General features: G+C 26.3%; 9 protein-coding genes across 9 annotated transcripts; 2 read left to right on the forward strand and 7 right to left on the reverse strand.

Moving 5' to 3' along the window:
- Nucleotides 1-1,509: 1,509 nt before the first annotated feature.
- On the reverse strand, nucleotides 1,510-2,010 carry T551_01637 (uncharacterized protein; the record flags this gene model as incomplete). Its single annotated transcript, XM_018373900.1, has 2 exons — nucleotides 1,510-1,565; nucleotides 1,611-2,010. The coding sequence occupies 2 exons, from the start codon at nucleotides 2,008-2,010 to the stop codon at nucleotides 1,510-1,512; spliced, it is 456 nt and encodes a 151-aa protein (XP_018230075.1).
- Nucleotides 2,011-2,099: 89 nt separating this feature from the next.
- T551_01638 (uncharacterized protein) lies at nucleotides 2,100-2,797 on the forward strand (the record flags this gene model as incomplete). Its single annotated transcript, XM_018373901.1, has 4 exons — nucleotides 2,100-2,102; nucleotides 2,155-2,281; nucleotides 2,333-2,419; nucleotides 2,466-2,797. The coding sequence occupies 4 exons, from the start codon at nucleotides 2,100-2,102 to the stop codon at nucleotides 2,795-2,797; spliced, it is 549 nt and encodes a 182-aa protein (XP_018230076.1).
- Nucleotides 2,798-2,914: 117 nt separating this feature from the next.
- On the reverse strand, nucleotides 2,915-3,496 carry T551_01639 (DNA-directed RNA polymerase core subunit RPO26; the record flags this gene model as incomplete). The annotated part of the gene is made up of 3 exons (XM_018373902.1): nucleotides 2,915-3,074; nucleotides 3,121-3,417; nucleotides 3,468-3,496. 3 exons carry the CDS (start codon nucleotides 3,494-3,496, stop codon nucleotides 2,915-2,917), a joined length of 486 nt encoding a protein of 161 aa, XP_018230077.1.
- A 150-nt stretch (nucleotides 3,497-3,646) lies between these two features.
- T551_01640 (uncharacterized protein) lies at nucleotides 3,647-4,919 on the forward strand (the record flags this gene model as incomplete). The annotated part of the gene is made up of 4 exons (XM_018373903.1): nucleotides 3,647-3,853; nucleotides 3,904-4,095; nucleotides 4,142-4,549; nucleotides 4,590-4,919. 4 exons carry the CDS (start codon nucleotides 3,647-3,649, stop codon nucleotides 4,917-4,919), a joined length of 1,137 nt encoding a protein of 378 aa, XP_018230078.1.
- A 1,054-nt stretch (nucleotides 4,920-5,973) lies between these two features.
- T551_01641 (uncharacterized protein) lies at nucleotides 5,974-6,430 on the reverse strand (the record flags this gene model as incomplete). Its single annotated transcript, XM_018373904.1, has 2 exons — nucleotides 5,974-6,216; nucleotides 6,269-6,430. The coding sequence occupies 2 exons, from the start codon at nucleotides 6,428-6,430 to the stop codon at nucleotides 5,974-5,976; spliced, it is 405 nt and encodes a 134-aa protein (XP_018230079.1).
- A 436-nt stretch (nucleotides 6,431-6,866) lies between these two features.
- Nucleotides 6,867-8,127, reverse strand: T551_01642 (leucine carboxy methyltransferase; the record flags this gene model as incomplete). Its single annotated transcript, XM_018373905.1, has 7 exons — nucleotides 6,867-6,993; nucleotides 7,038-7,189; nucleotides 7,232-7,506; nucleotides 7,548-7,695; nucleotides 7,740-7,867; nucleotides 7,909-8,003; nucleotides 8,057-8,127. 7 exons carry the CDS (start codon nucleotides 8,125-8,127, stop codon nucleotides 6,867-6,869), a joined length of 996 nt encoding a protein of 331 aa, XP_018230080.1.
- A 325-nt stretch (nucleotides 8,128-8,452) lies between these two features.
- T551_01643 (uncharacterized protein) lies at nucleotides 8,453-10,647 on the reverse strand (the record flags this gene model as incomplete). Its single annotated transcript, XM_018373906.1, has 2 exons — nucleotides 8,453-10,498; nucleotides 10,591-10,647. The coding sequence occupies 2 exons, from the start codon at nucleotides 10,645-10,647 to the stop codon at nucleotides 8,453-8,455; spliced, it is 2,103 nt and encodes a 700-aa protein (XP_018230081.1).
- A 918-nt stretch (nucleotides 10,648-11,565) lies between these two features.
- On the reverse strand, nucleotides 11,566-13,098 carry T551_01644 (uncharacterized protein; the record flags this gene model as incomplete). Its single annotated transcript, XM_018373907.1, has 5 exons — nucleotides 11,566-11,811; nucleotides 11,854-11,954; nucleotides 12,004-12,769; nucleotides 12,893-12,967; nucleotides 13,012-13,098. The coding sequence occupies 5 exons, from the start codon at nucleotides 13,096-13,098 to the stop codon at nucleotides 11,566-11,568; spliced, it is 1,275 nt and encodes a 424-aa protein (XP_018230082.1).
- Nucleotides 13,099-14,108: 1,010 nt separating this feature from the next.
- T551_01645 (uncharacterized protein) lies at nucleotides 14,109-14,914 on the reverse strand (the record flags this gene model as incomplete). Its single annotated transcript, XM_018373908.1, has 5 exons — nucleotides 14,109-14,300; nucleotides 14,350-14,443; nucleotides 14,488-14,603; nucleotides 14,647-14,752; nucleotides 14,799-14,914. The coding sequence occupies 5 exons, from the start codon at nucleotides 14,912-14,914 to the stop codon at nucleotides 14,109-14,111; spliced, it is 624 nt and encodes a 207-aa protein (XP_018230083.1).
- Between the last annotated feature and the right edge of the window lie 336 nt (nucleotides 14,915-15,250).

Genomic DNA, 15,250 nt, shown 5'->3' on the forward strand with positions numbered 1-15,250 from the left:
TTTAATTTTAAAAATCATTTTATAATTGTCAGAAATATAATTTCAACTTATATAGATATATTATTTTCCTGTAAAAGCATCATCTCAAACAAATATATACAGCTTTTATACAAAAATTATATTTCCTATTAAAAATACAATATATATTATATATTTATTATAAAAAAGATCCTTATATTCAATATTGTTTTAAACAAAAAATTAAAATATATTTAAATCTTAATATATACAATAATAAAAGAAACACATACACTTTCAAAAGAAAATTAAATGCCACTTTATAAAACACCTTAAAAATTTTCAAAATTTCTATAAATTTATAAGTTCTTTTAATAATTTTCATAATTTATTACAACATATTTCAAAAAATCAAACATTAAAATACTTAAACAAAAAAATAATACTAACATATTTTTAAATACAAATTCAAAAATAATCGTTTAGAAAAACAATTTTTTTATTATACATCAATTCATAACATCAATTCTTTAATATTCAAAAATTTTAAAAACACGAACTTCAATATATACATATTCTGCCCCATAATTATCTATTAAAACACCCTAGAAAAACATATTTTATATGTAACATTAAAAACATATATTTATTATTTTTTCTAAACAAAAAATTGTTAATTGTTTCAAAATCATTACCTAACCCTAATCATTTATAAACAGTACTAATATTTTTAAAACATCAGTCAGAATGCACGATATTTAAAAATAGACATTGTCTTTATACATTTTTGTATCTATATTCCAAATTGTATATATTTATACGTGCATATAGAATATGGTGCATACTGGGCACTGGCCTCGATTTTCTTTGAAAGGCTAGAATCAGTTTTACCAACACTTTTGTTCATATATTTTATTTTTATATCTATTTCTATATTTTTTCTATCCCTTTTAAATACCTAATAACATTAGATTGTATTTTTTTCAAAATCAAGCCAAGTTCCATGATAAGTCTCTATAAATCCTTATAATTCATATACAATTGTTTCTATGTCTAAATATACATTCAATTTTTTCCTTATAACTAAAATTTGATATATTTATATATACAAAAATATATCTAATAAATGTGTCTAAGTACTTAAAAAATCTGTTGTAAATGTATACTTTTAGATAGAAACATTCATATTATTTTAATTATTAATTTACAATTTCAAATAAAAACTTTCCCAATATATATATTAAAAACAACTAATCATAAAATAATGCTTACAATAAATATAATATCTCCAAATGCATATGAAATATTTTTATAAATACTATTTTATTTAATATTATTAAAAATAACAAACTTTTCAAAATAAAAGTAGACATACTTTATAGTATTAGTCAAAAATAAACACCCAAACCTAAAAAATATTATAAAAATGTTCATAATTACACAATATTTGAAATCTAAAAATTCATCTAAGCATAAGTACTCTAACAATTTCTACAAAAATCAACAATACCAAAGCAATAATTAACAAATTAAAGAAATATAGAATAAAACTCAATTAATTCTTTTATAATCTTTCCATTGGTCATCTTCTATTACTTGTTGCATAACTAAATTCAAAAATAAACCTTTATTTAAAAAAAAAAAATCCTTACCATCCAACCATTCCTTTTCCTGTTTATTAACACCTGTCCCAAGCTCTTTTGAAACATCTACATCTTCTCCTCTTTGAATACGATCAATAATATCACGCAAAAGAGATATTTTCGCATCTATTTGCGTTTCAAATTCATTAAACTCCTGTTTAATAGATAAAACATGAATAGCTTGAGAACCAAGAATAGTGAGAAGCACAATAAACATAATATTCGAGTTACGATATTGCTTTATTAATTTTGATTCTTTCTTTGTTCGAGTTGTCATATATCTATTCCATTCATCAAGTAAATGTATTCTGTCATTAAAAATCCTATAAGGCTGAAAATTACTCTTCTTATAAATCCAAAAGTTTAAATTAAATCTTAAAAAATTGTTCAAAAGCCATATACTTTGCATTTTCTTTAAAAACAAAAAGATTTAAAATAACGCTTATCCTCACGATAACAGAACGTAAAAACATTTTATAAATATTAATAAGAAAAATAATGGTATTTGAAACAAACTTCAAATTAAAAAAGTATTTTAATTAATAAGTTATAGAAAACCAAAAATGTTTCTCAAAAACAACCTTCAATTAATTGTAGCAGATCTCCTACAAAGACATCTCAATGGAAAATGCGATCAACATCTGGAGTCTTTGCACAATTGACATCAGCACAGATTAATGGTAAAAAAAAGACAATTTTTTTTAATATTTTCTTTTTAATAGTATTTCTAGAACTTAAAGAATCATTTACTTTATTGGACAAAAATGGTAATGGAGTAATTGAGAAAGAAGACCTTCAAGCGATGCTTATATCATTGGGTATTATTTTTTATCTATGGATTTTATATTTCTAAGATGTTTGAAGGACAAGATTCATCAACGTCGGATATATCTTACATGCTGAGTCTTATGCCAAGTCCTTTAAATTTTGCGGCATATCTTACTTTTTTTTCTACACATCTTTCAGCAATATCTCCAAGAGAAGAAATTATAGATGCATTTCGAACTTTTGATGAAAATAACTCGGGAAAAGTGAATTTAAATGAGTTAAAAGATGCACTTATGACTATGGGATCAAGAATGTCAGAAGAACAAGTTAATAATGCTCTTAAACGATTTGTAAGCGGGAATTATATTCTGTATCGAGATTTAGTAAATGCTCTAGCAGGGACAGAAGAACAAAAGAATAATACCTAACCAAAATTATTTACAATTTTTATCTGTGTACATAATAATATTTTACACTTTTATACACAATAAATCCCATTTGTTTATTCTTTTTAATATAAAATTTCATCTCAACACCAATGTAATTTATTCAGTGATCAACTCACTTACTGCCCAATCTTCATAGCTTCCATCAGGAAGATACCTTCTCACAAGCAAAGGAATTTTTTTCTGACTTAATTCTTTCATAGCAATCTGCAATGGATCTGTTTCTCCTTCAAGATCTACCAGCACTGGTGCATTCATACTGTACAAAAATAAGCCTCATACATCTTTTTAAAATACAAAGCAACCTTATTTGAAGAGATCGAGTTCCCAAAATTCTTGCCTTCTCATATTTTGTCATATATGGTGTTGTCATTCTGTTTTCAGGAGCAACTGCCTTTCCTTTTCCTCGATTTCTTGAAAACCGTGGCCTTGAATCACCAATCGTAATCATATCCACATCTTGCACTCCAGAACCTCCAAAAGAACCAGGAACTCCTGCTACTTCTTCATTTAAACCATTTATATTATCATCTTCTATAATTTCATCATCTGGCAATGGCAAAAGTTCATCTTCATCTAAAACTGGTTCATCAAAATCATATCTAAGGAAAATAAGCATTAAATATTCTTCAATATAAAAATATTCAAATACCTGTTTCCATCATCTCCATAATCAGACATCTTTTTTAATTTTTTGACGTTACATCACCTTACGGAGACGTAGATTTTCAAATGTTTTATATAAAATGTAATTTTAAGACATTAAAATACCATTATAAAAACAATAAAGGCAAATGAAAAACCCAAAAATATAGTTTAAGTAAGATATTAATGTTTTTGGATATGGATTTTATGATAAGAAACCTTAATGAAGAAAATGAAGAAAATGAAGAAAAACAGAAAATTCAAGAGGATTTTTGTGGAAAAAAAAGACGAAAAATAGAAAAAAAACTATACAAATGCACATATGAAGGATGTGAAAAGGCATATTCTAAACCATGTCGTATTGAGGAGCATATACGCTCACATACAGGAGAGGTGAAATAGTAAAACATGTAAATAGGAAGGGATTTGCTAAATAGAAGAAGCGGCCATTTGTTTGCAATTACGAGAGATGCAAAAAAGCATTTTTTAGAAAATCACATTTAAATGCACATATTCATTCACATATTAACGACAGACCATATTTTTGTACTTATAAAGAATGTACTTCACGATTCAATACAAATCAACATTTAAGACGACATGAAGCAATCCACCTTAAGGATACACCATATAAAGTAATTTCTAATTATCTGTTTACTTAAATGACACTGTATTTATTAGTGTACTAAATATCCACCATGTACCGCAGCGTTTCAGAAAAACCATCAACTTCGAATTCATATTGCTCATACACATACTCATAAAAAGCCATTTCCATGCGAATACGATCAATGTAAAAAATCTTTTGATACAGGATCTAAACTTAACTCTCACATATCTCGCATCCATATACCAATTCCAAACTACTTTTGCGAAATGGAAGATTGTCATCAAAAAGAAAAATTTACAAAATGGTCATTATTGCAAAAACATTTGAAAAACAATCATCCCGCGATATGTAAAATATGCAACAAAAAATTTACAACAGATACTCAGTTAAAACTTCATTTACAAGTTCATGAAAAAACCCTAGAAGAAAGAAGATTACATCATTGTCCAGTAGAGAATTGTCAAAAAAGTTTTACAAGGGTAATGTTTCTGCTTTTTTTATACATTGCTAAAGCTATAGTCCTTTGCTCTTCAAAAACATATAGAAATTGTCCATGAACAAAAACGGGAATTCGTTTGTGATATTGATAATTGTAATATGAAGTTTGGATATAAAAAATTATTAATAACACACCAATCACGAATTCATAATCAGCCTGAAAAAAACTATATAGAAAAAAAACAAAAAAAAGAAAATAAGCCTAGTACTATAAACCTTTTAACAGGATCCAATTATTTGGAAAGTGGTAGAGATATTTCTTGTCTTGTTCAAGGATGTAAATGGCAATTTTCAAGGGAGTACGATTTAAAAAGACATATGAAAAGTTTTCATGGAGATCTAATAATTTAAAGTAATTAGAAAATATATTTATAAAAAAATACTTCTATAAATTTATATATATGTAACAATCTTAAAATATTTTTTAAAATTCTATAAAAGTTTTTTCAATTTATTAAATATATTTATACAATAAATATTTTTTATAAAATAAAAACAATAATATCTTTAAATATTTTATATAAATACTTTATACAATACTATTTATATTAAAATTTTTTTAAATTTTATCAATAAAAATTGTAATATTAAAAAAAAATATGTAAAAATACAATAATTTTAACAATCAAACAGATAATTTTATTTGATTTTAAGAATTATTAGATGTAATAATTATATTAAATTTACAAAAATATATACTATTATTGTAAATTATATATATCTTTTTTAATAAAAAAATATTTTAAAATATTTTTAACCAAAAAATAAATATTAAAAATGAATCAATAAAATAAATTAATAATTTCTTTAATAAATATAATACACATTTTTATACTTACTCTGATAAAGAAAATCATTCTAATTATATATTCTTATTCTATAGTGATTATATAACAAAATACCTGTAATAAATTTAATAAATTTTATAATCTTCGAGACTTAATCATAATATATAAAATAAAGCTAAAATTTAATTTCTTTTTTGAAATAAAAATATTTTAACTAGTTCAAATTTCATTTAAATTTCATTCAATTAAATTTTATAAAATAATATCTATTAAATCAATAAAACAAAATAAACACTGTTTGATACATGCATAATATATTAAAGAGTTGTATCCAATTTGTCCATTACTATTATAAACTAATAATAATTATTTAAAGAATTATATAGTTATTTTAATAACTATTAATCTCAAAAGTGTACTATTACTTTTAACTAAAATATTAAATATAAAAAATTACAAAAACAATACATTCAAATGATTAATTATTTTTAATTCATTATTTCTAAAAATACAAAGAATTATAAAAACAATTTTATTAAAAAATACAAATAGCTTATCATCTAACAACATAAAAATTATTTATAAATTAATTAAATACTTTTTAAGCTTATCAAAAATTAAGCCAATGATAACCTTTTAAGACACATATCTCTTAAATATTCCATTTCTTTTTTTTCTGCTCCATGAAGATTACAATCAGTTGGAAAATTAGAATTTTTAGGTTTCAAAAGATCATTAACATAATTAAGCGATAACTGATAATTTCTTAAATAATATTGTTCTTCAGCAGCAGATTTCAATTCAGCTAAAGAAAACTTATTTGCTGGTCGAGGAATAGGAATAGAAATTTTCGAAAAAGTCTAATTGTATTAAATTTGACTCGATACTATTTCATCATAAAAAATATCTTACATGCTTATCTTCAATCTTTGGTCTCCATGCATTTTTTTGCTCTATAAATTCTGCTTCTGTCATTTTCTTTTTTTCTTTTTCATTATCATTGAACCATTCAAAATCATAGCTATCATAATATTCTTCGCCAAAAAATCCCACAAACTCTTTCTTCTCATCCATTTTTATTTGCTAAAAATTACTATCAATAAACATAAACCCTTTTACATATATACATTAAATTTATAAAGCAAATATTAAATAAATTATAATACTTTTTTTTAAATTAAAACATTAAACAAATTACATTTTATATATAATAAATTTTTACAAAAAATTTTATTAAAACAAAATAATATTTAAAAAAAAAACATAAATTACAGTTTATACTAAATAATTTAAAGCTATAAAACTATTATAAGTTATATATAACAAAAGTTTCATTTGATATAATTTTTCATTTGATATAATTTTAATATTAGAATAATATATCTAGATCTTCAAAAGTAAAACACATGAATTAACAATAAAACAAAATATTTATTGTTTCTTGATAATGTACATAAAATAATAAATACAACATATAAATACAACCCAATCATTTAATATAAATAATAAACTAAAATGTAGCCCATTCATTAAAATACCCATTTTCATGCTCATCTATCCATCCCCATGCGACGCAATAATGACTTGCTAATAAATTCCATTCTTCTACTTCATCTAAAAGTTCTACTTTTGAAATTCTTAATAGATTGTTATATATAATACATATATTTAAAAGAACTACCTGATTTTATCATCATGATCAGACCATTCATCAAAAATTTGTTTTATACTAATTGCCTTTTGATAAGTAGTAAAACCAAGATTGTAAAGTCTGGTACATTGTTTCTCTGTAGTTGAATACGTATCCAAAGTTTTAAAACTAATTCCCCTAGACTATAATCTTAACATGTAATAAAAATAAAAATGAAAATTCACAGCAAGATTTTTAACCATCATTTTACCAAATGAATCAGAATTTTTAATAGGTTCATAAATAACGATTCCAGATCCTTTGGAAGCAAATGCATTTACACACCATTGTATTAACTGATCTGCTTCATGAGGCTCAAGATACACAAGACAACATTCAGATAATATAAGTGTTGGAAGATCATTATCAATTTTTGGAAGTGAAAATATTGATGTAAGAGTCCTCAAATCAATTGGATGAAGACAATAACTTGGAGATAATATAGACCCATTAAAAAGATCTTAGAAAATTAATAGTCTTTTTATCTCTTAATTTTTCTACCTATTTTTAAATCATCGAAATTGTTACAAGATGAGTGTATGAGATCATAAAGTGCTGGTGTCTTAGATATAATAGATGCTTTACGTTTAGTAACTACAGGAAAATCCAATTCATGAAAAATAAAATTAACAGTTTTACCCAAATCAGACTTGATGTCTTTTAAGAAAAACTTTCAAATAATATAAAAATTACCATAATATTAAAATAACGTGTATCAGAGCCAGCACCAAAAGAGATAATTTGTTTTTTTTGTAGTGGATTTATAGATCGCAAAAAAGAGTATATAAGTTTATCAATGACTACTGTTCTTATATATGTCCCTAAATAAACTAAAAAACGCCACTATTAATAACTTTTGTACCCCTATTAATGATTGGAGGTCTTTTTATTTTCGCCTTATCCTTTATCATATATTTGACAAAAGAATCGTTAAGATATCCTGCTTGCACAGCTGACCTAGAATATTTTAGATCTTTATAAGTAAATATTTTTAAAATATACAAACGTACCATTTACTGCTCAATGCATCTTCGTTTGTATTCTGTATCCTTAGATCAGCATCAAAATCTAAAAACCCCATGATATTCTAATAATATACAATTTATTAACGGAGAAACTTAATCAGATATCTAAACATTTTTAAAAAAAATATAAAACTCGGAAAAATCTAAAGAGAAAATGATAAGGAGCTATATTTTCTAAAAAATAAAAAAACCATTAAAAATATAAAAAACCATGAAAATGTGAAGCCTGCTAAATACATTTTTTAATCTATAAAGGCTCACCAAAATTTATCTATAAACTAAAAGCTAATTTTTAAACGTCAAACTATGCATAAATACTTTTTTAAAATACTTTAAATAACAGAAATCTAAAAGAAATTCAACTTGCCACTTCAATTGAAATTAATCAATTTCTTCTAAGTTAGTAGCAGGTGTAGTTGAAGGACATTCCTCAAGAATGGGCATTTCTACATCATTACTTTCACATGTGTTACTAATACACAACCCAAGAGCAATCATCCGATTAATACGATCAGCAAAACTCGAAGGATCATCAAGAGAAAATCCAGAAGTAAGGAGAGATGTTTCATATAACAAGATCACAAGATCCTTAACAGTCTTATCATTTTTATCAGCGGTAACTCTATCCTTCAATTCTCTAATAATAGAATGTCTAGAATTAAGCTCCAATGTTTTCTTAGATGCCATATAAGAAGACATGGTTGTATCTCGAAGAGCCTGACTTTTCATGATTCGCTCCATATTTGCACTCCAGCCAAATTGCGCAGTAACCATAACACATGGGCTGTTGATAATACGGCAAGAAAGAGTGACCTTTTCAACCTTATCACCCAGAACATCCTTAACATGCTTCAAAAGATCATCAAATTCTTTAGCCTCTTCCTCACGAGCCTTCTTCTCTTCATCCGTCTCTTCAAGCTCTAAACCTTCTTTAGTAATATTAACAAGTTTTTTCCCGTCAAACTCTTTGAGCTGAGTTACTGCGTATTCATCAATAGGTTCAACCATAAATAACACTTCATAACATTTTTTCTTAAAGATCTCCAAAAATGGAGATGTAGATACAGAAGTCATAGACTCGCCAGTAATATAGTAGATATTTTTTTGACACTCAGGCATCCTTGTAATATAATCTGCTAATGATGTAGGCTCATCACCTGACTTAGTGGAAGAAAATCTAAGGAAAGTAGCCAATCTAGCACGATTCTGAGAATCCTCATGAATACCTAACTTAAGATTCTTCCCAAATGCTTCATAGAATTTATTAAAATTCTCCTTATCATCACATATTTCTTGAATAAGATCTAATACACGCTTAATAATATTCTTGCGAATAACTTTAAGGATCTTGTTTTGCTGAAGCATTTCACGAGACAAGTTAAGAGGAAGATCCTCAGAATCAACAACACCCTTGATAAAAGAAAGCCATTCTGGAATCAACTCTTCACAATCATCGGTAATAAAAACACGACGAACGTATAATTTAATATTATTTTTCTTCTTCTTAGACTCAAAAAGATCAAAAGGAGCCCGTCTAGGAACAAAAAGAATAGCACGGAACTCAAGCTGGCCTTCAACAGAAAAATGCTTAACAGCAAGATGGTCTTCCCAATCATTCGACAATGATTTATAAAAAGATGCATACTCTTCTTGAGTAATATCAGAAGGATTACGAGTCCATAAAGGCTTAGTCTTATTAAGCTCTTCATATTCCTCAGTTAATTCCTTAATCTTAGTTTTTTTCTTTTCTTCATCCACTTCCTCAATCTTAGTAACTTTATTCTCCGACTCTACTTCATTATCGGCATCAACCAATTCAGTATCCTCGGGAACTTCCTTCTCAACTTCTTTCATATGAAAAAGAGTAATAGGATAGCCGATAAATTCAGAATGCTTCTTAACAATGTCTTTAATCTTCTTTTCCTCAAGGTACTCCAACTGATCCTCCTTCATAAAGAGACGAATTTCCGTACCACGACCAAGAGGCGGATTCTCGGTATCCAATCTTATAGTAAAACTCCCACCAGCGGATGACTCCCAAATATACTGTTCATCGTCATTATGTTTTGTAATCACTTGAACTTTATCGGCAACAAGATATGCAGAATAAAACCCAACACCAAATTGACCAATCATAGAAATATCAGCACCACCCATTACTGCCTCCATAAAAGCCTTTGTTCCTGATTTAGCAATCGTCCCAAGGTTATTAACAAGATCAGCTTTTGTCATCCCAATCCCTGAATCCCGAATACTCATTGTCTTAGTCTTTTTATCCGGAATCAACCGAATAAAAAGATCCTTCTCTGCATCAAGAAGACAAGGATCTGAAAAAGACTGATATTTAATCTTATCCAGAGCATCAGATGCATTTGAAATTAATTCACGCAAAAAGATCTCTTTATTTGAATACACCGTGTTGATGATCTAGCATACATTAGTATCCCATTGCCTCTAAATCCATCCAAAAAACACATAAACATATGTTGCTTGGATAGATCCTCTTATTTTAAACATACCAAGCTCATCAACTGAGAGATCTCTGCTTGAAACTGAAACTCTTCTGCTTGTGCCATTATTTATTCTTTTATTCTTTTATTTTTCCTTATCCTCTACGTTCTGTCTTGATTTTTTCTCTCCTTAACCACCCTTTTATACCCTTCGCTAAAAACCCGCAAAACTGGGTTAGGATAGAAATTGCTCGAAAAATCTGGCAATCACGAAATTGAAGATAGAAAAAAGAATAAAAAATGTTGTTAAATAAAATCAGGGAAGGTAGAAAAAAAACAGATTTAGTAATTGTTTTACAAAATATAACTAAAAAAGAAAAATAAAAAGACATTTATGTATTTTTAAAAACACGAAAAACGAATAGATTTTATTAATCTTAAATAGATGTTTTGAACATTATATAATTATTATGAAGCAGAAAAAGAGAAACAAGTATAAATAGTTTTAAATATATCAAAGAAGGAAAGAAAAGTGTTCTTTGTTATATTTATTAATATTAAAGATGAATAGTCACGTGAAGGAAAGTGTGCAAGTTAACGTATAGAGAAAAATCTAGAAACAATGTTTATATTACAACAGAACAACAAAAACAATTTTAAACATACAAGACCCCATTTGAATATTCTAATGTACACAAATATTTTTTATTTATAAAAAATAAAGCAAAATAGAAAATTGAACAAAAAAGAAACTTAAAAATACAACATAATAATAATAAATATATACATAACAGTATTGTGTATTAAACTAGATTGACATCATCCACAGATACCCCAAAATCATAAATCATCAAAGAAATCAGCATAAATTTTAAATAACAGAATAAAAATATTAGTGCAAAGAAATAAGCTTTAATAATAAATATATGCACTAATATACAAAAAGATAGCAAACATATTGTGTTATTTTACATCTTAATTATACCTCATGTAAGTTAAAAATTACGATAACTCGTACATAAAACCAATCATTTTTTAAACCAATCATTTTTTATCATAAGCTCTATTTTTATTCATATATCCACGTTTATCAGTATTAGTTCTTTTTTCATCCCCATATTTTGTATATTCTCGTCCACCGACACGGCGTTCACCATTACTATTCCTATTTCTATCGCGATTATTCTTTCTTTCTTCAATCAAAAGTGTATCCTGCGCAATCTTTACAGAACCAGCAGCAATTGCAGAAATAGCAGATGCAGATGTTTCAAAATAAACAAGAGCACAGCTCTATTAATAATATTAAAAATGTATAATCAACATAAATTTTACCTTTTCTTTTTTAATATCAATATGATGAATAGAACCAAATTTAGAAAAAACATGTTTCAAATCAGCCTCAGAGATCCCATCTTTAATATTCTTTACAAAAACTTGATTATAAAAATTAGGTAAACAACAATCATAATAAATAAAATCTACCTGAAGCAGAACTCATAAGAGTACGCTCAGAAACTAAAGGTGCCTGCACATGAATAGCAGTTGGTTTAACTACAGAGGAAACTGTTTTGTTTAACTGAGGGGAAGTTTTATCAAAAAGATTAGCCCATGTTTTAGGTGCCGATGACACTGATACTGATGGTTGAAATATAGTAGGACAAAGCTGCGGATTATCAAAGCCAATATTCTCTGTAGAGTCGGGTATATGCTCAGTTAAAGATATTTTTTCAAGTGAAGAAGCTAAAGGCAGTTTCTCATAATCAACTTCATGATGAGTATTAGCTACAGAAGTGGGAGGGATAGAAGTAGAATCTTGAAGTGAATCAGTAATAGTACTAAGCCGAGTAGATTGAGTATTGGCATTATTATCACATGAAAGTATAGAAGTAGTAGTCGTAATATATTTTTGTTCTGATACAAATTGAGTATTATCATTAATTTCAATACAAGACGACAATCCATCATCCTTAAGATCGGCAGTGTGAGAATGACATTCACCATTACATAATTCTCCATCTTCCATGTCTTCTTTAAGATATCGAAAAATATCATTAAGAACAAAATATCCATTAGGTTGTTCAGCTAAAAAAAACGTTTGAGCAAAACGACGACTAGGCCCATCACAATTGCTCATCTCTCCTAGAACTTGAATCACAATTCCGCCATTAGTAGATGCTTGAGAATCAACATTAGAAACAAGAACTTTACAGTCAGAAAATCCAAGCTCAATAATCTTTTTATGAATTTCCTACAAAAATATATGTTAACTATAACATACATAATAAAAAATACAAAAATACAATTTAAGTAATAAAATTTAATTATCACAATATACTCCATTTTAAAAATTTCAAAATACCAAAATACATACCTGCTGTCCAGAACATGGGTTAACATTTTCACCCTCATTTCCATGAATAAGTGTGCTTCTTTTAGTATAAAAACACTATAATAAATAATTAACTCAATATTTCTAACAAAATAACTTACATGCAATCTCCCAGGCTCCCTATTCAAAAATGTATAATATTCTTGAACAAAAAACCATCCAACTTCATCCAAAGATAATTTTTCCATGTTAAGTTTTCCCCTCTTAATAAATTAAATAGATAAAAATCTTTTAAATTTTATATTTTTTTAAATTTCATATCAAAAAAGTATCTTTCAAAAACTAAGAATAGGGCTAACCCTATAATAACCTATAATAAATAAGACAAATCAAACAGAAGAGATCAATTTCTCAAGAAAAAATGATACAAGTATTTAGTTATAGAAAAAGTAAAAAATAAAATAATTAATTACTTAAATAAACGAATAAATAAATGAGTAAATATACAATATATCATAATATAAAAACCAATTCACTAAAAATAATGATAGCTATCTCACATAACATTTTCAAATAAATCTAAAAAATATAAATAAAATTCTAAGACTTAATAAATATAAAATGCGTAAATCAAACATTTAAAATAAAAATTTATAACATATAAATAAAAAAGTACACATATTATTTTTCTATTTTATATTATATTCTTGTATTCTAATTCAACATCTTAATTCACAAAACATATCCTTCTCATTCTAGACATACTCTGAAACTTGGTTCATTTATTTTATTTAATTTACTTTCAGATAGCTTGAAACACTGACACCCCACTAAAAATATACCAAGAAACAAAAATTCTTCAATCTTTTCCAAAAATTAATATCTAAGCAATATTGATAAAAACAAAATTTCAAGTTATACTTAAAAACCTTAATACCATCATCAATACTAAAATTACCTAAGTAATCAAAAAAATATACTCAAAAAAATACAATTCTATTAAAAATATAATAAATCTTTAAACTACTTTAAAACTGGAAAAGTAACCATTGGATAAAACTGTTAAACAAAACAACATAAAATACAAAATATAATGAAACAAAAAATACATACAACATCTATTTGTTAAATATTACACAAATATTTAGACATGAATTTATAATGCTACACCAAAAAGCCATCTAAAGAAATAGATGAATAATATGGAATAAAAACTAAAATAACAAAAAAATGCAATATTACAACCAATAATAGAAAACTATAATCCTTCTTGAAGTATTGGTACAATCTCGTCCATTTGTGTTTGCATAGCTTGTATAGGTGTCTGAATAGAATGCTGTACAGCAAGATCTAGCTCTTCAATTGCTTTTTTTATAGATAAAGCTAAATGAGCTATTTCATCACGCTGCAATGCAACCTTTTTGTAAGAATCTGTATTCTTTGCTTGCGTCTAAAAATCATAAAATTAAGATCATTCCAAAATAAAAATAGAAATATACATTTTTCAACTGTTCTTTCAAAACAGAAAGCTCTTTCATTTTAAGAGGATAAAGATAGGAATTCACAACATGCTCAGGCGATAACAAGGTTGGTCTATATCAATTAATTTATCACAAACCAAAATCAAATAATTTTACAAAATACTAGGCGGCTCTCCACTTTCTTGACGTAATTTTGCATTCGTTATAAGATTATCCAACTCATTCAATCTAGAAACAACATCTCTCTCCTTCAAAATAGACATAAATTCCCTCTATTTTCTCTAAATAAAATCATTATCGTTTTTTTCACAATACCTCACATGAACTCTGCAAAAACGAAATAACCTGTTTATGTGCATTCCTCAAAACCTCTGGAGAATTCTTAGCCAATGCAGGAAAACACTTTGCAACCTGCTCATAACTATACAGATAAATATTCAAGTGCTGTACCAACACAAAAATCTCACCTACACGCTTTAATGGTCTGTGATAATGATTTTGCCAAGAGATCCTCCAAACGCTGAGCACGAAGACCCTTTCTTTGGCATTCAGAAGGCTCTTGAGAATTTATTCTTGTTTCCATATCTATAAAATTTTCTTATGAACAAAAGTAATATCAATTACAAATTTATATTTAATAATCTCAAACTGATCCCAGAAATAATAACTGAGGAAAAAAAGAATAAAACACCAGAAACTGTAATTCTAGAAAAATTACTATTATTTTGCCTCTTCAATTTTTAAACATTTAAATGTATAGATTGTTTTGAACCCTGATTTTCGAGACGACTAAGAAAATCCATCAAAAAAAAACCTTTTTAATTTTGTTGAATATTTTTTGGGGAAAGTTTTTTTTTAACAAAAACGAAAGAATAGAAGGAAATTTTCTAAATTATATATTTAAAAATTATATATATTT

This window comes from Pneumocystis jirovecii, assembly GCF_001477535.1.
Source record: "Pneumocystis jirovecii RU7 chromosome Unknown supercont1.6, whole genome shotgun sequence".
In the NCBI taxonomy this organism is placed as follows: domain Eukaryota; kingdom Fungi; phylum Ascomycota; class Pneumocystomycetes; order Pneumocystales; family Pneumocystaceae; genus Pneumocystis; species Pneumocystis jirovecii.